General features: G+C 36.7%; 1 protein-coding gene across 8 annotated transcripts in view; it reads left to right on the forward strand.

Annotated features, from left to right (window-relative positions):
• Window positions 1–23,110, forward strand: part of SSBP2 (single stranded DNA binding protein 2) — a 336,738-nt gene that overhangs the window by 118,680 nt on the left and 194,948 nt on the right. For all 8 annotated transcript variants that reach the window (XM_033179240.1, XM_033179242.1, XM_033179238.1 and 5 more), the window contains exon 3: window positions 10,754–10,815. In XM_033179240.1, the coding sequence (XP_033035131.1) occupies window positions 10,754–10,815 (62 nt within the window). The remainder of the gene's footprint in view (window positions 1–10,753; window positions 10,816–23,110) is intronic.

Here is a 23,110-nt window from a genome sequence, read left to right on the forward strand (position 1 = left end):
CTAAGTTGTAATCACTGATGTTATGGAAGAAGTGATTGAGATTGCAAGAAGGATGTCTTTTTGTATTCTTAACCACTGTCAACTTACAGTGTTTTAAAAGAACCTATATTGTACTCTGGAAATTTTAAATTTTTGTTTTAATGCAGTAGAAACTTAATGAAAAGATTCCTTAATGATCTCCTTCCTTGTATCAAGGACCATTTTGAACTAGCCCAATTCACTTAATCCTCGAGGGTTCCCAAAACTATATTTTCTTACCAACATTGTAAGATATTAGATACAGTGATTATTAAACCTCATCAAAAAAGAAAAATGTTGCTAACTTATTCAAGGAAGTTCAAGTATTTGGATTCAAATGGATTATGTGAATTGAGCAAATCACTAGATACTAGACTCCTAGGGTTTGAGCTCAGTGGAAAATGTATATACAGAATTTCTAGGACTGTTTGGTGGAAATGAAATTAGAATTTCAGAAGAGATTCACACATATTGACAAGTATTTATCATTATTTCGTTTTCTCTGGCTGCAGTTTGAATCCAAAAACTGAGGATTTCTCTTAATTATTAGTCTAACTCACTTTCACAAGATGCGTCAAACTGAAAACAAACTATTATCACCAAGAAGACACATTATTTCTCGACTTTGGAGATGAGTGTATGTGATTTTCAGAACTATTCTTCCCTATCTAGGTTGCCAAACTCTGAATGGTGCTGTAAAAATGCATTCTCAACACCTAAATAACCAATGTAGGGGAATAGCTAAATTAATTGAGCTGTAAGTTTTTTATAATGTAAAATAATAAGTTATATCTATTTGGACTTACGTAGATAGACTTCTATAACATTGTCTAGTAAAAGAAGAAAGCCGAAGTATGCCATGTATCTGGAAACCCTAGAACATAAAGTAATACTAGATATTTTTGTGGGTACATATTTATGAAGGTATAGTAAACATTCTGAAAGAATATACATGTCAGACTAGTTGTTTCTGGGAGTGGGGATATTAAAGGGTTCAAAGGGATTTTATCCTTAGTTATAGAATTCTTTTAAACAAGGAATACGTATATTATTTGTGCAGTTATTTAAAAATATAAATAAAGAGAGAAAATCCATTCTCTTAAATTATCTGAGCTTAAAAGATGGAAGCCTGGAGATAGATTTGTGATAAGCCATTGCTGAGTGCATCCTAAGAGTTCTTGATAATTTCAGTTGGTTAAATTACAATAGTTCGCTATTTCCTCCCTCACATTTTACATTCCACAGTATCTAGCTGCTTGGGTTTTCCTGTATACCTTGGGGCTTCTGTCATCTGGGCTTTACTCAGTGGCATATTCCCTCTGCCTAAACTCTCCTCCTCTCTCCACCTTAGAAGTAGCTTTTCCTAGAAAGGTTTTCCTGGGGTTTCACCTAAGGTGATATTACAATCCACAGGCACCTATACATGAAGACCTTTGCATCCATGCCAGGAAGTTGGACTTTATCTTTTGCAGAAGGGAGCCTTCGAAAGTTTTCAAGTAAAAACAAATATATAGATATAGATATAGATATAGATATAGATATAAAATATGTGACATCATTAGGTTTGTACTCTGGTGTCTTGGTTCCCTTTCCCCCTAACCACTCTGGTGGTAAAAAAGGAGAATATAATATTTTAGAGCTCTGTACCCTGTTGAGGGTTGCTTCCTTTCTGATTTTCTCTTGGATCAGGTGGAAAATTTAAGGCTGCTTATTTGAATGACTTCTTAACTAGTCTGAGTAGTAAAAAACCCTCCCTAGTCTACCCCCAGGTTTTTACCTAAATCAAAATAGTCCCATTGGAACGTAAAATAGGGAGACCTACTTATTTGAGTTGATTATTATAATAAAAAGGAAATGATTGAAATGCACCAATTGTTATCAATTATTGTAACGTTATCCAATGTTCTCACCCTGGTTCAAGGCAAAGTAGACTACTTCTTCCAAATTTGACATTCTCCCTCTGAATGGATGAGGCTAAGAATGACCATGATGTTAATGAGTTCTTCTGAATCAGGTTTTACTGTGCTGGTCACTTCTTTCATTAGTATGGGCTTGTTCTTTTGGGTGAAGTTGCGAGAAGGCCAACTAGAACTCCAGGCATTATCTGAACAAGCAAGATGTGTATCTCAGCTGCCCAATCTTGATTTTCTAAAAATGCCCTTGTCCTGGTCTATCAGAAATCGGACTGCTCTTGATGGCTTTTATTATCAGTCAGAAGAGTGGGGCACATTATTCTTAACCCAGTCATTTTTTTTTCTTAATTAAAAGAAAAAATGGACTAACAATAGAAATAAAAACATTTCTCTAACTAGGTTGTGCCAGCTAGCTCAGTGTTACCTCTGATTCATGATAGATTTTTAAACTACTGCCTGACTCTAAAGTGTAGTTTATGTGACTTTTCATTTTTTTACTCCCAAGGGGGAAAAACTGAATATTATTTAGAAATATTCTCAATACAAAGTCCTTCCTCTGCTCTTTGTTATTCTTCAACATTTAATAATTACAAACAGAATGCTAAGGAATCTTCTTTCCAATTCTACATTAACTTTTGTTACTTTAGGTTCATTAGAAGCCATCCTTTTTCTGGTAATATCATTTAGTTATACAAAGATAATGGCTGCTCTTCCTTGAAGTTTTGCATGGTATTCATGTCTCAGAATGAGGCTCAATCTCCTTAACAAATGAAATTAAGAATTAGAGTTTTGTAACAATTCTAGATATTTTCCCTTTCTTAACATTTTTGCATTGTTACTAGCCCTTATTTGTCATGTTAGCCAACAAGTTAGCCTGAAATATAAGTTTAAACACATCTAAGGGATTCCTTTTTCAGATTTTATTAGGATTGCTAAATTATTGAGCATCATAGACTCCAAAACTCTGTTCTGTTTGTCTTTTACGTATATGAGGAGAGAAAATATGAATTAGTATTTCCTAACCGGTCACTTGAACTTTAATTTTGAGGCAATATAGTATAGGAGCTAAAAGCAATTGCTTTGGTCCAGACATCCTGGGTTTAAATTATGTTCTACATCTTATTTACTTTCTCAGTTTCCTAGTTATAAGATGATGATAATTGTGACAATACTTTAGTTATGCTGTGGTTCAAATGAGTTAGTATATGTACATTGCTTATAATCGTGCCTGACATATAGTAAATGCTCAAAAGTGTCATTTTAAAAAGTGTTGACCAACTTTTTTCTATCTTGTATAGTTTCTTATTTAAAAAGAATAGAGACATAAATATATGCCTGATATGTACATGTGTGTTCCAAGTGTCTGTCACTTGGATGGCCTATAATCCTACTGTTTGGTGTTACCCTTTCTATGAAAATGGCTCCAGCTCTAATTCCTAATATTGTAGGTTGTCGTGAGTCTTCCCCAGTATCTGTGAGACTTTATTGGGTGCTTAGGGTTCTTGTGCTGTAGTTTCTTGCTCCTATTGAGTGATTATAGCCCCACTCTGGTTCTCCCTCTTACGGTCTATCCCTTTTTTATGCCTGAAGTTTTCTTTTTTTCTCATGGTTTCAGAGGTCCACTAATTCATTGCTCTTTTGTATGAAAGATTCTCATGTAAGGTTGAGGGATAACCAAAAAGATTAAGCATTGTACAGTATAGGCACCAACATTAACTTGAATACTAGACATAAGTTACCTTAAATTCTTTGGTCTCATTGCCACAGGGAATTTTTCACTAGCTGTTTTCCTCAGCATGCCTTTGCCTTCTATCTTGTTGACTTCTCATAACCTCTCTCATTTTTTCCTTTTCTGAATCCTTCCAGACCCCTGAGCTTCTTCGCAAGAGACCATTAGCAACTTCTTCAATTCTTGTTACATAGAAAGTGAACTATTTGTTTTCCTGTCTGCATTCTTCCTTTCACACCATTCCTAGTGGCCTCTGTCTTTCTGTATCAAAAAATAAAAACAAAAATAGAAAGGATCCATTAACGGGTTTTCCCAGTAAGAGGTGGTCCTCTTTAGGAATACTTCTTTCATTCTTCTAAGATAAAGTAGCACTGTTCAGTAAAACTTTCTGTGATTTTGGAAATGGTCTCTGATCTTTGCTGTCAAATAAGGTAGTCACTAATTATGTGTGACTATTGAGAACTTTAAACATGGCTAGTGCAACTGAGGAACATTCAGTTAACTTAATTTTAAACTGAAATAGCCACATGTGACTACTGGGTATCATGTTGAATAGCACAGTTTTAGATTATCTGCTTCAAAGTATAGTCAGCTTTTTTTTTTTTCCTGTTAAACATCTATTGCCTTTAATTTTTTGAATTAAAATGTAAAAATTTGGGCTGGGCATGGTGGCTTACGCCTGTAATCCCAGCACTTTGGAAGGCTGAGGTGGGCAAATTACATGAGGTCACGGGTTCGAGACCAGCCTGGCCAACATGGTGAAACCCCGTCTCTACTAAAAATGTGAAAATTAGCTGGGCGTGGTGGTGAGCTTCCGGAATCCCAGCTACTCAGGAGGCTGAGGCAGAAGAATCACTTGAGCCTGGGAAGTGGAGGTTGCAGTGAGCCCAGATCGTGCCATTGCACTCCAGCCTGGATGACGAGAAACTCCGTCTAAAAAAAAAGAAGGAAAGGAAAAATTTTTACTTCAATTTCAATATTTTTTACATGTAGTTTAGTGTATAGATATACTCATGCTTCTATACATGAGAGATTTTAGAAAATTGGTGGGAACAGTAGGTTATATCTCAATTAGAAGTCTCAGGAATTTAGTCTAGAAACAAACTTACACATAGGTATACAGGTTATTTTCTTAACACAGGAATTGGTTTTATTGTTTTATAGTATTAAAAGTTATTCTTTGGATATTTGTTTAAATTAAAAATTATGAAAGGATTTATGGGTACTATGAAAAGTTTGGAGCCCATGACCTTCAAACCTCCTGCTGCATTGTTGGAGATACTGTGGAAGTGGGTCTGGATCTGCTGAAGAGGTCCCACACTGACAAGACTAGAACCCCTAAAAGGGTACTGCTGACATCCAGAATTGTGCTACCCCAGCTTCACTTTTGGAGCCAGAGGCAGGAAGCTTCTCTTTTTCCTGTTTTTTGATCTCTTGCTAGTGTCTCATGATGGCAGAACTTGACAGGAAGCCAAATGGCAAGGAGGCTAGGAAATGTGATTTTCAGAGTCCCAGCCCCAAGTATAGAACGGAGTATAGAAGGGTGGGTGTAGGGCTGAGAGATAGTAGGTAAATGACCAGTATACCTTGCCAGAAGCAAATAAGTATGAAAAATTAAGCAAATGTGTGTGTGTATACCTGTATACATTTATGTATATATATCTATATCTTTTTTTCTTTTTTGTACAAATGTTAGCTTATACACCATTCTGTGCTTTAATTTTTGTTTCACTTGTTAGATTTTGGAAATTGTGTTATATTGGTTCATGAAATGTCATAATTCTTTTTATGGTTGTAGTATATTTCATTCTATGAAATGTGCCATGATATAGTTCACCAGCCCTGTACTGATGGACATTTAGGTGTTTCCAGTCTCTTTCAATTAAAACAATGCTTCAATGAAAATTGTTATATATATGTAAAATTTTGCACATGTGACCATCAGATAGTATATATTTCATAATTAAACCATAAGACATCTTTTTCCTATTGATAGACCTTTTGCTCATGATTCAATGTTTGGTTTTACATTTATGAAGAAATGCTGAAAATGTTAGATCATATGATAAAAACAGCGTATTCATAGACAAGGCCATCAAATGCAGAATATGGCATTAGGAATGGGCCTTGAGATTTACATGAAAGTTACAGGAGAATACAGCCCTAGCTGGTCAAATGACAGAAGGAAGTGAGGTAGATAATTAAGCTTCAAGCCTTAGGACTTGGCAGACACACACTGATGTTGGGATAATGGAAGAAGAAAAAACAGAATAAAGAGAAAATGTTATTGGCAAAGATGCTACCCAAAAACCTAAATAGGCCTGAAGCCCATAAAACTCAATACAACAGAAAATACCTCTTCCGAAACAGCAGAAAATTTGTTTTTAACATGACAGCTGACATTTAGGAATATTTTCTGGCCATTCCTTAACACCACCCATCATTAATTCATATTTGCTAAAAAACAAAATTAAACTACATATAATTTAAAATGAAAGTCCTCCTTTTCCCTATTACAGATAATAGTTGTAGGCTTGATGTGATTTTTAAAAATGGATACACACCTACAAGCACACATATGTATGTATACATACTTTTTTTTTGCAAGCAGAAAGGTTTTATGCTATACATAATGTTCTCCAACCTTCCAAATTTCCATCTTGAAAAACCAGTAGAGCATGATTCTCTTTCCAGGTAGCTGTATTTCATTCTTTTTAATGATAGCACACTGTTTCTAATTTTAATTTTTTTCTAACAATGCTACAGTGAATGTGGTTTAGTTTTCTACAGGTCAGGATTCTATTTCGGCTCTTCTTGAGCACCATTTTATGCTTTCTATAAGCAAGTAGTATCTAGAATAGTGATCCATTTGGACTTAGCAATATTCACTGTGTAAATACAGACCGTCTCTTCTGTGGACCTACCTAAAACACAGCTTTAAGTGTGGTTCATTCAATAACTATAAAAGAGTGGATTTTATGTTAACTTCAGTATGATGGACCGAAGTTTTACCTGCTTCTGGCACAGACTTGCAATTTGAGGACAGAAGGATGAATACTATGTAGTAAAAAATATTGTGAGCATAAAATGATGATATATGTGATGCTTTTTTAGTTTCTCTGAGGAATAATAAGATGTAAAACTGTTTAAAACACAAATGTATTACCTCAGGCTTCTTCTCATAAAAGACCGTATCAAATGTAAGCCATATAGGTAGTTTCCTATAGTCCTTTATCTCCCAAGATAGCTGAAAATGGACTGTGGAAGTTGTGGAAGTGCGTGAGGGGAAGCTGCTTAGTAAGGATGAGGGGCAGTGGGTCTCATAGACTGTGAGTCTAATCCTACCTGCAGCACACCTTAGCATTGAAACCTAGTCATACCATTTTCACTCCTCCATAAGTCATGTCACGTTCTTCTTTTAACTGAGTAGAGTAAAATCTGTTTATTTCACAGCCATATTATGTAAAGTCAGGATGAACTGCGATGAAACATAAGGACAGTACCTTGAAATTTTTGCTGGTCATATGATTATGATAGTTCTAGTGATTAGGAATATTAGTGTGTTTGGGTACATCGGTGAGGGTTTATTCTTATGTTCTTTCAAGAAGATACCAACTAGTGAAAAAGTGGTAAGAGAAAAGTTTGATAGAAGGGTGAGACATAGGTTTTTGACTAAATTATAATTTTAGCAGGACATCAGAGTTTTGTTTCTCATAAATCTCATTAAGTACTATTTCTTATTTTTTATGAACCAAGGTAATATAAAATGTTGATGAACTGAAATTATCAGATAAATGGTGGCATAGATATACAAATTATTTGTGTTACCACTTAGGATAATTAAAATTAGGATCTGGCTTACATTTATTTGATGTGTTCTGGTTCATTGTTCATAGGTAGTTTTTCTAACTTCAAGTTCATTAATTCCTGGAATTTTTCCTTTTAGTGCTTCAAAATGGCTATTACATTATTATCATTATTATTATTAACTTTTTTTTTCTTTTTTTTTTAAGACAGTCTCACTCTGTCGCCCAGGCTGGAGTGCCGTGGTGCTATCTCGGCTCACTGCAATCTGTGCCTCCCGGGTTCAAGTGATTCTTCTGCCTCTGCCTCCTGAGTAGCTGGGACTACAGGCACACACCACCATGCCTGGCTAATTTTTGTATTTTTAGTAGATGTGGGGTTTCACCATGTTGGCCAGGCTGGGTCTCGAACTCCTGACCTCAAGTGATCCACCCACCTTGGCCTCCCAGAGTGCTGGGATTACAGGTATGAGCTAATGTCCTGGCTACATTACTAATCTTCAAAAAATTTCTCTTTATTTTTTGAGAACAAATTACTTGTTTTACTTCAAGGTTCCCATTTATTTATACTTTATGTACTTAAGAACTCTAAAACTCCAACCAATTTCAGTGATTTTAATGGCACTTAACTTTTTTCATCTTTTTATTAAAGAAGATTTTTGGTTGTTTCTATATTTAGGACTACTTTCCGAGTTCCTGTTTTAAAACTTCTTTAAAAAGTCCTTTTGGGATAAGAATTCCTAACTTCTTACATAGTAGATGATGGAAAGAATTCCTTGAATTTTTTTGAAATCTGTAATTACAGTTGTTCATTTCTTAGTAGTATAAAGGGCCTCTGGGCATATTTTACTGATTGGGGTATTGTTACATAATTTTTATTATTTAAGCTAAAAAAAAAAACTAAGGCATTTAGTTATACACAGAGGTTTTTTTTTGAGGTCTTTCTGGATCTCCTTATTTAAAGTTGTAATTACACTTCATTGTTTTCCTGCTCTTTCTATCCCCCTTCTCTGCTTAGTTTTCCTTCACTGCATTTGTCACCTTCTCATATAAACACAATTTACTTTTTTGTTTGTTTCTTTGTTCATGGTCTATCTTCCTTATTAAGGTGTAATCTCCCTGAAGGAAGGGATTTCTGTCTTTTGTGTTTACTGCTATCCAGTGCTTAGAAAAGGCACTGTATGAATACTTAACCAGATACCCATCCAAAAGTATTTAGTCAGAACTTTTACTTTTTTAGAGATATTGATCTTGTTTTAAATTTTTATTATAGTAAACTCTAACTTAGCTGAAATGGAAACAATTAGAAAGTTAATGTCAGCATCTTTTAAAAACTCTTATTTTATGAGAGACCTATGTTGTCTTCTGCCTACACCCTCAAATCAGGAATGTATTTAAAAACTCAACCCTTAAGATATAATTTGAAGTCAACATATTAAGCATAATCTCTTGCAAGTTTCTGGGTGAGTGGTGATAACTGATGTTCCTATTTAATAATGGTGGTTTTGATGTGCCTTAAGATCCTGAAATACCTTCTGATTCAATAAAAGAAACAAAGAAAGAAAAGAAAAACCTCAAAAATTGAGTTATCTTCATTATGGGATTTTAATGGTGATCTGAATTTGGTATACATGATAACTCAGTGTAACAGGACACTAATTCTGAAATGACTTTAAATAGATGCTGAATTTTCTGTTTAAATGATTCATTTTTACTTTTTCCATTTATGCTAGGAGCATAGACAATTGTTCCTTAGTTGCAACTCTGATTGTTCCTTTTTCCTAGTTACATGTATGGTTTCCAGCAAGATGAAAACTATTCTGATTAGTAAGTTAAAATTGCTTGGCACAACCCTAAATACTTTGAATATTTTTATATGGAATATCACTGTAATTTTGTGGGTGCTGGTGACAGTGATGATGTAATTAAGTTTTACAGGAATACCCTCCTAGGTAAAAGAAAAAAAATATTAGCACCTTACAGTTACCAGGCACTTCCTGCATGTCAGTTACTCTTTCTTCCGACTCTCCACGCCCCGACCCCTTGCCGCCCTAAGACGGAATTTTGCTCTGTCAGGCTGGAGTACAGTGGTGCAATCTCAGCTCACTGCAACCTCTGCCTCCCAGGTTCAAGTGATTCTCCCACCTCAGTTTCTGGAGTAGCTGGGCCACTGAGCCCGGCCTGTCAGTTACTCTTTTAAGTGATTTTCATGTACTAACCAGTTTTTTCCTCACAACAACCTTGTGATATAGGTGACTATTACTAACCATATTTTATAGATGAGGAAACTGAGGCACAGAAGACTTAAGTAACTCTCCTAACTTCACACAGCTAGTATGTTAGAAAGTTAAAGTTTATGCCCATGTCCCATTCTGCTTAAAATTAAGATTTTTTTTATTATTTTTACCTTATGAGAGGGCATTTGAAGTGATGTATCAATCAGAATACAGCCACACCAATTAAAAGCATACTGAGCATTTCAACAGGGAATGTAATATGTGGAAATAGCTAAACAGATTTAAAAGAAAGCCACAACAGTGCACAGAAGTTACATAAAATCAATAATTGCAGTGAGCAATCACTAGGACTGAGGCACCGAAAGGAAGAGCTTGCGGTTATCAAAAAAATTCAAAAACCTCAGAGCTGAATCTTAGACCTCTCAGGAGAGGGAGGTGTGGGACTGCTGGTACTTGAAGAGCTGAAATTTACCTTTAACTTCTGAAGAGAGATATTGCCCAGCTGTGCTGATACTTCTGAGCGGCACAGAGAGACTGGTTCTGGTTGTGTGGGATAAAGCTAGAATGGAACCAGCTATTGTCAGAGCTATTATCACTGGATGAACTGCCACTGGGGTCACCCTGACAGGAATAGTAAGCTAACAGGAAACAAATCCATTCTCCCCTCTTCTTACTTCCAGGCTCTGTCTAGAGCCTCTCTTAGTTTATGGGACCTAACAGGAAGCCGTTTAATGAAGGACAAAGGTAGTGTATGGATCTCCAGTCTCAGCATCTGAAAGACCACAAAAAGATGAATTTGAAACTGAAAGACTGGAGTTTATAACTGGCACAGTATGAAGCAAATTCAGGAAAATAATGGTGACATCTCTCTGAGACTAATCCAGTCAACAACTCACTATGTAAAATGAGTACTTGGAAAACTTGGGTAAAAAATAATATGAAAATGATGAAAAATTCAAATATTACCATAGTATTTTAAATGGAAATATTACTTTGTAATATGTGTGGAAAAAAGTATTATTAGGAAAGTAATATCTCTTTTATTCATTTTAGATAAGATGGGAAAAAAACATCACATTGGGGGAACCACCAGGATTCTTACATTCTTGGTGGTGGTAAGTATCCTTTATTCCATTTTTACTGGCTTGATGATGCATTTCAATAGGCCTGTTTGTGGTTTCATGCTTCCTTTTTATTTTTTCATTTTCTAAAATTTTCTGGAAGGTAGCACTTTTTAAAAGACCCTTAAAAACCAGCACTAGTGTAATTTAACTTAAATATACTACTGTTGAGTTCAACTGGAATTGGAACCAGTGTGTGGAATCTCCAACTGTAAGTACGATTCTATAATGGCTTGGGATGCCATAACAAAATACCATAGAATAGGTGGCTTAAATAGCAGAATTTTATTTTTCACAATTCTGGAGGCTAGAAGTACGAGATAAGTACCATGCATGATCAGTTTCTGGTGAGGGCTGTCTTCCTGACTTGTAGACAGTCACCTTTTCGCTGTGTCCTTACATATTGGGGAGAGCAAGCTGTTTGTGTCTCTGCTTACAAGGGAACTAGTCCCATCATGAGGGTCCCACTTTCATGATCTCATCTAAACCTAAGGATTTCCCAAAGACCCCATCTCCAACTACCATCACATTGGTAATGCCCACCCCTCAAATCAGGAATTTATTTAAAAACCCAACCCTTCATTTCAATATATGAATTTGGGAGAGGGCTGGGTGTGGTAGCTCACCCCAGGTAGCCTGTAATCTGAGCACTTTGGGAGGACAAGGCAGGTGGATCACCTGAGATCAGGAGTTCGAGACAAGCCTGACCAACATGGTGAAACCCCATCTCTACTAAAAATACAAAAATTAACCAGGCGTGGTGACACATGCCTATAATCCCAGCTACTTGGGAGGTTAAGGCAGGAGAATTTCTTGAACCTGGGAGGCAGAGGTTGCAGTGAGCCAAGACCGGGCCATTGTGCTCCAGTTTGGGCAATAAGAGCAAAACTCCATCTCAAAAAAAAAAAAAAAAAAAAAAAAAAATTTAGGAGAGGATACGATTCATTCATAGCAGATAATTTTCTCGTCTTGAAGTGGCCAATGAGGTTGGCACTTTTTCTTGACTCTCTGATTGTCGAACTAGTTATAAGGTTGCTTTCTACAAAGTGGGCTATCAAGTTGTCAATGTTAGACTACCATATAGGTAATTATAAGCGTTGGCATGCCATTATAGCTTCTTCAAACCCTCACTTCTCCTCTTGAAGGGATTGGGAATGGGAGATAATAATCTGATTGGCATCTTTTATGTAATAGGTCAATCTTGTAATAGGTCAATTTTGTTCCAGAATAACAGCTACTCATCAAACTCAAATCTCCCAAGAACAAGAGGGGAATAAGTTACAAATAAGCAGTTAGTGAAATAAGTTTATCTTCATTTTCTTGTGCTGGAAAAGCATATTCATGAGAAACAGTGACCTGATACAGTGCTCAACAGATACTGAACTAATCAAATAGATTTTTTTTTTTTTTTTTGCCTGGAAGAAGTAACGTTCATATGTTTATATTCCTTTGTATTTCTACCACATTGTGGTATCTTTTAAAGTTTCATTTATTCATAGGCTTTGAGCATGTTTCTCCATGCAAACCTAGTAAAGTTTATTGCATTATCTCAATAAATACTTACTGAGTGTCTTGTATGGGCCAGATACTATGCTTGATACTATGGACACACCAGTGAATAAAACACACACACATCCCTATCCTCTTGCTGATAACAGTCTATGGGGAAAACAAATAATGAAGTAAGCAGTGAGAAAGAAGTATTTGAAGGGGATATGCCGAGTCCCATATAGGCACATGCCAAATACATTTCACCTGGAAGAACTGATACCTAAGCCAAGGCATTAAGTAGATATAAGAGTTGGCCAGAAAGGCATGGAGAGATAGAGAAGGGGGATGTTTTGGATCAACCATACCATTTGCGGTGACCTAGAGGTGAAAGACAGAGAGAGTATAGCACATGGGAAGAAAAGAAATTCATTATGTTGGAAATTGGGGTGATAGAGTGATTAGAGATGAGGCTAGATTTGTAAACTGTGAATTTGAATTTAATTATAAAGAGAATACAATGCAGTTAAATTTTTAAGCAGGAGAGTAATACTGTTTATTTATATCTTGTCAAAGAAAAGAGTAAAACTCTAAAAAATTAGAAAAGATTTATTCTGAGCCAAATATAAGTGACCATGGCCCTTGACACAGCCTTCGGGAAGTCCTGAGAACACGTTCCCAGGGTGGTCAGGTTGCAGCTCGGTTTTATACATCTTAGGGAGACACGAGACTTCAATTAAATACATGTAAGAAATACATTGGTTCAGTCTAGATAGACAAGACTACTCAAAGCGGGGGCTTCCAGATTATAGATGCATTTTAAAATTTTCTGATTGGCAGTTGGTTGACTTTATCTAAAGACCTGGGATCAATAGAAAAGAACTGTCTGGATTAAGATAAGTAATTATGGAAAGCAAATTTCTTATTATGCAGATGAAGCCTGTAACAGGCTTCAGAGAGAATAGATTGTAAATGCTTCTTATCAGATTTAAGTACTGTGTTGATGTTAACACTGGAGAGTATAATGAGGCAAGTCCCACTCCCACTTCCTGTCATGGCCTGAAGCAGTCTTTCAGGTTAAATTTTAAGAGTGCCCTGGCCAAGGAGGAAGTCCATTCCGATGGTTGGGGGACCTTAGAATTTTATTTTAGGTTTACAACCGTAGCCATATCACTCTAGTTCTATAGAATAGATAATGGATGAAACAGGAATAAGTCCAGAAATAGAGGAGCACTTAGAAGGCTCTTGCGGTAAGGAGTAGAGAATGGTTACTTGAACTAGTGTATAATCAGTGGGGAGGAAGAGAAGCGGAAGGATTTGAGGGATATAAGCTTGAAGTAGAAAGGGTAGGATTTGGTGAAGAGTTCAGCTGTTTAGGTGTGCTGAAACTGAAATACATGCCATCCAAGTGGAGATGTTGAGCAGGCAGCTTGTTACATGGATCTGATGTTTAAATGAGAGAGAGATGAAGCTGGGTGTAGTGGTGCATGTCTATAGTAACAACTACTCAGGAGGCTGAGGTGGGAGGATCACTTGAACTCAGGTGTTTGAACCCAGCCTGAGCAACATAGTGAGACCTCATCTCTAAAAAAAGAAAAAGAGAAAGAGAGAGAGAGAGATAGTTGAATGGTATTACCCAAGAGTGGGGAGGAAAATGAGCCTTGTACAGAAACCTTGCCATATTAACATCCAAGGAATAAGGAGGAAGAAGAGGCTGTAAAGGAGAAAGAAAGTGGCCAGGCATGGTGGTTCATGCCTATAATCCCAGCACTGTGGGGGGCTGAGGCGGGTGGATCACTTGAGGTCAGGAGTTTGAGACCAGCCTGGGCAACATGATGAAACCCTGTCTCTACTAAAAATACAAAATAAGCCAGGCATTGGTGGTAGGCACCTGTAATCCCAGCTACTCAGGAGGCTGAGGCAGATGAATCACTTGAACTTGGGAGACAGAGGTTGCAGTGAGCCAAGATCATGCCACTGTACTCCAGCCTGGGTGACAGAGTGAGACTCTGTCTCAAAAACAAAGCAAAAAAAAAAAAAAAAGAGAGACACAGGCTCACCTAAAAAGGTAGGAGGAAAATCAGGAGAGTGTAGCATAATAGAAAACAAGAAATAAGTGAGGGTTTTGAGAAGGAAGAAGAAAGGTCAGTAGTGACAATGGTGACTGCAAGGTAAAGTAATCAGAACGCATATGTCCTTTTAGGATTAAGGGAAAGGCCATCAATGACTTATAAAGCTGAGTAATGGGCTAGGAAGCAAGAATGTTTCAGATCGAGAAGTGACTTTGAAGGTAGGAAATGGGAAATGGTATATAGTCATTTCTTTAAAATGGTTCATCTGTGATGAGAAATGATACCTGGAGGAATAGTATAGATTAGAGAGAGAAGTTTTTCATTTTAGATGGGAGAGACATTTGCATGTTTAGTGTTTAAGAGAAGGAGACAGTAGAGGGGCAGAGTCTGAAGATACAAGGGGAGAGGAGATGTTTAGTGGTTTAAAACCCCACACAAGGCCTGAGAGAAGGAGGTCCAAAGCACAAATGCTGGGAAGTGAGAGGGAAGAGGACCATCTCTACCCTTGTGGCAAGAGGAGATGCAGGGACGTTTGTAGGTTTGGTATCAAGAAGTTCATTTCTTCTATTCCTAATAAAATACTGTTCCTTATATGTCCCTGCCTCCTGCCAATCTGGAATGTTTGCATAGGGCTTTCCTTCTGAATTTAACAATTTCTGGAACCTAGATTAATGTCCTTACCCCCTAATATCGTAGCTTCCTCAATCCTGCCACTGTCTAAATGCATGAGGAATTTCCCATGGAGTATTTTGCATTTGACTAGAAGAGAGTTTGGAATAGAAGACAGAATAGAAACGAAAGAAAAGTTTAGGTAATGTGCAAATAAAAGGAAGGGTTATAAAAATTATAGTACATTTGTTCTTGGGCTGTTATTACACATTTAATAATGATGAACACTATATAATGACAAAAGAAATGTTTAAGACATTTTAACAAAGCAGGACATAGTTACATGTACAGTGTAGCATAAATGGGCATTAAGAGTAACAACAAAGAAAAATAATTTTGTTTTAATATGATGGGATTACAGATGAAATTTTTTTTCCTGCAAGTATTTCTATTACTTGTAAGTAGAGCTTTCCCTTCTATCTTCCCAATTTTCTTCAATATGTTCATGGTGTTTGTGGAGATGCAGGATAAGGCAAGGAGAAAGGAAAACATGTGGATTCAGTATCTCAGCTCCATTACTTATCATTTCTGCAAGATTTTGTTGTTTTCAGTCTGTTTTACCATCTGTAAAATGATGATGAGTCAAATTGATCTAGGGTTCAAAAAAATTAGTTCTTATTCTGATAGCTTTTTTTTTCTTCTGCAAAATAGGACATGAGGGTACTCAGAGTGGTGGTGGTGGTGATGATGGTAATGATGAATTTTTAAGAGAGTGAAGGATAGTCTTTAAAGAAAAGTTTGAAATAATTCTAAATAGACCCAGAGAAATAACTGAGTAGGAGCACACACAAAATATTGCCAGGCAGTGTTTAAATCCTAGTTAATATTGTAGCTTATAAATGCATTGTGACGTCAGTATGCCCAGGAATGTGACTTTTCTGCAGCAGCAATTGGTAGTCCATGTATTTGCGTGGACAAGTTAGGTGGGTTTTTTTTTTTTTTTCTATTTCTCCTATTAAAGAATTTCTTACTCAATACCATATACACTCTTCTCTTAGCATCTTTAAAAGAAAAAAGCTCTCTTTGAGTGCCGTGCACGTGGTTTCCTTGGAACGTTATTTAATGCCGTCGTGTTTTTAATCTTTCTCCTGAAAGCATGCCGTACTAGAAGTCCCATGGTGAGTGGAACCCACACTTGGTCAGTTGTGGTTGTGGGTTTCCCCTGTTTGTCTCATGTATGTAGGGCAGGAACAGGTGCGGTCTTTTGGTTCAGAGTTGTTCCAACGGTTCACTACAGTTAAGCACCATCATTGTGCTGTTTTCCTGGGGTGTAAGACTGGCATTTTGTATAATAGTATAAAAGTCAAATTTTCTTTTTATACAGTATTTATGATATCCAAATCTAGCCAGTCAATACTTAACTTTTTTTCCAAATGTAATTGAGTCTCCTCACCTGTTGACACCTTTTCATTTTGTGTGTTTCCAATGAAGTCTACAAATGGCATAAGAGACCGTTTTAGGAGTCTGACGCTCTTGGATCAGTGGATTAACAAAGTGAGGATTTTAAGAGTTTTCTATTACAGCATTAATTTTTGTTTCTTGCACCTCTTTCTCTTTTACATGCTTTCTCATGAATTTAACTTATTCTTACGCTGTAGATGTTTTATAATAACTTAATACTTTGGCTTTTTGCTTCTGTAGCTTTTTTTTTTTTTTACCTCAGCTGTCAGATGGTGCAGCTTTTAAATGTGCCATTTTTTTTTTTTTTCCTTTTTCTGTGTCTGTTAGATTCAGGGGATCCCTTCTTTCATGGCGTTGGTATTTTAAGTAACCTAATTTGTACTTAGCCGGAGATATCAAATAAATAAGTAATGGGCACATAAGTATTTTTAGATTATATTTGTTCAATTTAAATCTAGTACATACAAAATATATAGGTATAGTTTTTTAATGTTTTATATTTTTTCCCCTAAAGCTACTGACATAGTCTTTGAGGTGCCTCCTTCATCTATATAAATCAATGATTCTGAATAGTTTTGGTCATGGGGTCCTCTGAGAACTGATGAGAGCTATGGATCTCATCTTTCAGAAAAATGCCCAGATCTTAAGCTTCCCTGATTATTGTGTTTAGCTAGCCATTACCATAGGCTTTAAATCCAGCAGATGCCTGACCTTCTTATCCTTAACTCTTTTGACCTGGACTTCATAATCTGTGCTCTAGGTTAGGGATTCAGGACTATAATAATTGTTGCCTTTTTAAGTTGCCCAGGAAAGCTGTTGCTGCTCTTGAGGTCTACGTGATTAGGATGACATGTATTCTTCAAGAACTTACTGCTTGCTCATTTGCTCAACCTAAGAGTCCCTGCTGGATGGACCAGTTGTTAATTTTATGACTTCTTCTCATTTCCATTTTTTAATAGAATATTTTAAATTAGAATTGTTCTGTTGTTTAAGCCTTTTCACCAAATATTTAAGAATGCAAAACCGTGTTGCCCTCAAGGAAATAAATAGTAGGAAAGATAAACAATTTAGAAGTATTAAAGCAGAAATAGCTATTGGTTTAATAATAATGTATTATAGACTTGATATTTGCTAAAAGAGTAGATCTTAAGTGTTCTTACCAGACACACACACAGACACACAAATTATGTGTGAGAGATGATGAATATGTTAATTAGCTTGATTTTGGTAATCATTTTCCAAAGTATATGTATATCAAAACTTCACATTGTACACCTTAAATATATATAATTTTTATTTGTCAATCATACCTCTATAAAGCTGGAAATAAACTTAAAAAAGAAATATGTACTGGTTATAATAGCAACACAGGAGCAATACTCACTTCAGCTTGGGAGAATTAGAAAAGGCATCGTAGAGAAAGTGAATCTGAGCTGAGCTGAAAGTTGAGTGAGAGAAGGGTAATTGGGGCGAGGAATCATGTGAAATCTCAAAAGGGATGATCATACACTCAAGTAATGACAGGTAGTTTGGTATGGACCAGTTCATCTGTAGGTCCAGTATTAGGAAGTGATAAAATATAAAGAGACAAAAGCAGGGGACAGATTATGAAGTCCTGCATATATTAAGGATTTGGGACTATAGCCCAAAGATTTTAAACGCGGGCCCTGATGTGATCAGATTTGTGCCTTTAGACACTCACTTGGCATCAACATAAAGATGGATTAAAGAGGGGCCGGGCGTGGTGGCTCATGCCTGTAATTCCAGCACTTTGGGAGGCCAAGGCGGGTGGATCACCTGAGGTCAGCAGTTCGAGACCAGCGTGGGCAACATGGTGAAACCCCATCTACTAAAAATGCAAAAATTAGCTGGGTGTGTGGTGGTGTGCCCCTCTAATCCCAGCTACTTGGGAGGCTGAGGTGGGTGAATTGCTTGAACCTGGGAGGCGGAGGCTGCAGTGAGCCGAGATTGCACCGCTGCATTCCAGCCTGGGGGACAAAGCAAGACCTTGTCTCAAAAAAAAAAAAAAAAGATGGATTAAAGAGGGTTGAGAAAAGAGGCGGAGACTAGTAGACTTGGGGGAAAAGTTGGCAAAGAGTGGGAGTGTTTGAAGATGTATGAAAAAGAGATACATATGACCTATGCAAAATAAGCAGAATAAAGTACCAGTGAGACGAGGGACAAAGACCTCAGAATGGAAGAGGGGAATTTTTGCCTTTAATATAGGATAGAGAAATTTATGTGATTTACTTTGTGGAGCTTTTTTCCCTTATTTCTAATGTGATTTCCCTAATCACTTTCTTTTCCTTTTTAGTTTACCCCATGCACAGTACCCCAGTTTATAATACATTTAACTGAATCACATCCCCTTTGAAAACTTAGTTCTTGTTTGTACTTTTTGTTAAACATTCCCAACTCTTACATTAGTTCCAGAAACAAAAATGCCAATAAGCTTCTTCTTTCTGATGTTAATATGTTTTTTTACTTGTGCAATTTTAAAACATAGGCTTTTAAAAACTTTCTATTTAAAGTTTTAATTGCAGAAACTGTAACTCTTGATATGATGCCTTTTATAACTCTCATATCTCTTGATATAGTTTGACTGTGTCCCCACCCAAATCTTATCTTGAATTGCAGTTCCCATAATCCCCACGTGTGGTGGGAGGGATTTGGTGGGAGGTAATTGAATCATGAGGGTGATTTCCCCCATGCTATTCTAGAAATAGTAAGTTCTCACACAATCTGGTGGTTTTATAAGGGGCTTCTCCCTTTCCTTAGCTTTCATTCTTCTCCATGCTGTCACCGTGTGAATCTGCCATGATTATAAGTTTCCTGAGGCCTCCCCAGCCATGCAGAACTGTGAGTCAATTAAACCTCATTCCTTTATAGATTACCCAGTCTCAGGTATATCTTTTTAGCAGCTTGAAAGCAGACAAATACACCTTTTTTTTTTTTTTTTTTTTTGAGACAGGGTCACCCAGGCTAGGTGCAGTGGCACAAACATAGCTCACTGCAGCCTCCATCTCCTGGGCTTAAGTGATCCTCCTGCCTCAGCCTCCTGAGTAACTGGGACTACAGGAGCATACCACCATGCCCAGCTACTTTAATGTATTTTTTTGTAGAGATGAGGTTTTGCTGTTGTTGCCCAGGCTGGTCTCAAACTCCTGGGATCGAGATCCACCTGCCTCTGCTTCTGCCTGCCGAAGTGCTGGAATTACAGGCATGAGCCACTGCAACCAGCGTATGCCAGCTGATACCTCATTTTTATTTAATGAAATAAAAATATAAAGCACCTTTTAAAGTGACTTTGGTCCCCTGTATTTATATCTTGAAATCAAATATATGTAACATTGTAGAGAAAATAAATTAAAATGTAAGATTATCCTAAGAATTCTGTTTTTTTCACCTGGCAGTGGAAAGTTGAATCTTGTAGTATGCTAGCACTCTAGTTTTTTAGAACCTAATGAATAATATCAGGTATAGCTAAGAATAACCAAATACCCACAGGAAAACAAGTGCAATGGCATTAGTTAGCTTACTAGAATGGTATAATATTTATAATTGGCTTACTGGTTTTTACCCATCTGCTATGTCTTTCCTATAACAGGCAAGGTATAACCTGTTTAAGTTGAGGTAAACCAAGCATCATGTAAGACTCTGTAGGTAACAATGGGGCTAAGGAGGAGGCTGATAAGAGTGAGAAGGGAGGAAAAATATTAGCAAGAGAGAAGGCGAAAAACATAGGCCATAGAGAATAAAACTAAAATTCAGCGTGGAAGAAGAGGAAGGCATGTGGAAAACAGAGGAAAATTTGGTGGGGAGAGAGCATTGTAAAAAACTGAGGGAATCTTCATTTAATGTGAAGGACTCGAAAGAAAAATGAGGCAAATGTTACTCAAGTTAATTAGAAAACTTCTTTTTATTTCGCTATACTAGCTATATGAGACTTTTTCTGTAATATTTTTAGTACCTTTAAGTTTCTTTTAAAATTACTTTTGTGTATGTCATGTCTTTGTCTCTGTATAAAACACTGTAAAATACATAACATTTATTTTCTCTTTTTACATAAATCAAAAACTATTTGCCCAAGGTCACATTTCGAGTTAGAATTCAAGTTCCTGAATTGTAACCAGTGCTCATCTCAGTAACAGATATTTCTTAATCACAGAGCAGAATTCAGTGTCCCACTATTAATAAGTCATTAATTACATTTCCCATTTGAGCATTGTGAGTGGCTAATTCGAGGCAGTGTATATAAATGGGACTCAAAAGTTTTCTTTTCTGAGTCATGTCTATATTGAGGCATCCACGAATCCCTGGCAGCTGCATGTAGGGTAAGGGGGTGGTTGCCATAGGATAGTCAGGAAATGAGTTGGGGCATGGGGTCAAAGGTAGGCTAACAATGTGCTCACTGTCTTATCTGGGACAGGTATCCACCCCACACTTGTAACAGCTGATGCTGCTCAGACTGCCACAACTGTAGAAACCTGCCCACAATCAGAATAAGGAGTCTTGCATTAAGAACTCTTAAAACCACACTCACGTTAGAAGCAAAATACTGTAATAATTAAAAGGCTCAAGCCCAGCTCTGCCACTGTGTGACTTTAGGCAAATTATTTAATCTAATTTAACCTAAGCTTCAATTCCTTCATCTACAAAGTGGGGATAATAGTTAGAAGGATTAGATGCTGAATATGTGATACTTTGTGTACGATGCTTGAATATAGTACTTACTCAATAATGGTAACTATCTTTATTATATTTTAAAATAGAAATTTATTTCTAATCCAGGAGTATTGTGAGAATTTTATAAAAATGAAGCAAAATTTAATACTTCAATTTTTAAAGTTATTATAATATTAATACAAGTTATACATTTGGGGAGGTTCTAAGATGAAGAACAGGTACATACACATTTCATGTGAAACTGTTTTTGGTCTTGTGAATGGATAGTTTTCTTTAATAGAGATTGTCAGTAACATTCATTGATATATTTTTGGGACAAAGACAAATGACTTCCTTAGTTATTAAGACTTGAACTTGTAACAGCATGGCTTGTTCCTCAGAAAAATTGTTTTCCATGGCATTTTATTGTTTTATTTTGTCTTTTAAAAAATTTTTGTTTTCAGGTAGTCCTAGATCTGGCCAGTGGCATAAGTTGTATAATTATGTTAGCATTCCATCTTCTGGGACACATCTGGCATGTTTATTCACCCTTGTAGACTTCTCTGACAACCATTTCACTTTCTATGTTCCCTTGAGATATTAACAAGCTACCTAAGTCATTTCAACTCACATCCTCAGGAATAGAAGGAGATACAGTGTTTGGATGAGAATCTTCAGCTTGGGAATGCAGTATTTTCCCTTGATTTATGCGGGGAAGATTTTAATGATAATAAATGATATAAGATCAAAGATTTCAATACTTTGTAAGTTTTGCTTTCTGTGTTCAGTCTCTGTCTTCATTTGTAAAATATAAAATTTTCACTTGTTTCTGCTTAGGAATAAAGAGACTGTATAAAACTCTGCAGTATTATTCATGATGATGAACCCAATACATTTCAAGGATAATATTTGCTTTCATGTTTTGTTTTGGTTTTTGAGACGGAGTCTCCCTCTGTCCCCCAGGCTGGAGTGCAGTGGGGGGATCTCAGCTCACTGCAAGCTCCGCCTCCCGGGTTTACGCCATTCTCCTGCCTCAGCCTCCCGAGTAGCTGGGACTACAGGTGCCCGCCACCTCGCCTGGCTTGTTTTTTGTATTTTTTAGTAGAGACGGGGTTTCACCATGTTAGCCAGGATGGTCTCGATCTCCTGACCTTGTGATCCGCCTGTCTCGGCCTCCCAAAGTGCTGGGATTACAGGCTTGAGCCACCGTGCCCGGCCTGCTTTCATGTTTAATAGTTGTAGGATTAGAGGAACTGAGAAACTCCTTAGTCACCAGCATCTCAGGTTGTAGAGGGGCAAAGTCTGCATCTTTGGAGGTTCAAAATTTTCTGACCTTGGCCCTCTTAGAGATCAAGGAACAAGTACAGGGGATCATCAGAATAGCTTACTAAAGTACATCAGTAAAATCCTTCGACGTAAGCACAAATCAAGTATTGCTATGAAACTTACCTAAACTAAAAGGCCTACTTCTTTCTCTAGGAGATAAGTCTACATTTTTGTATACTAATCATCACATTGTCATGATATCAGCTAAAAGCATTTGTTAAAAATATTAGTGAAATTTTTATATATGCTATATAACTTCTACATCTAGGTGAAGTGAGCAGTTTCGGGCAAGTGCGCAAGCAATTTTGAATTCATCACTAGTTTTGGACCGGCAGTCACATTTGTGCCATGGATTACGTATCTTTTTATTTTCTCGGGTAGTGTATGGCAGCATATTATATAGACCAGGTATTTAATGCATATTTGAATATTACTAGAAGAATATAGTTTTTACAATTTTTATTCATGAAGGGTTTATAGAAATCTTCTGATTTTAACCTCATTATTTTCTAAATAAGGCTATAACATTATAATTAAGTGATTTGTCTACTAGCTCACAAAACCAAGTATGGATTAATTGCAGAATGTGGACTAAAATCATGTGTTTTGGTCTTACTACAGCCTTTGTTGTTGACGTTATGTTATGGCCAATTGTTCTCAAATATTAG

Source organism: Trachypithecus francoisi, unplaced genomic scaffold (genome assembly GCF_009764315.1).
Source record: "Trachypithecus francoisi isolate TF-2019V2 unplaced genomic scaffold, Tfra_2.0 Lachesis_group2, whole genome shotgun sequence".
Classification (NCBI taxonomy): Eukaryota; Metazoa; Chordata; class Mammalia; order Primates; family Cercopithecidae; genus Trachypithecus; species Trachypithecus francoisi.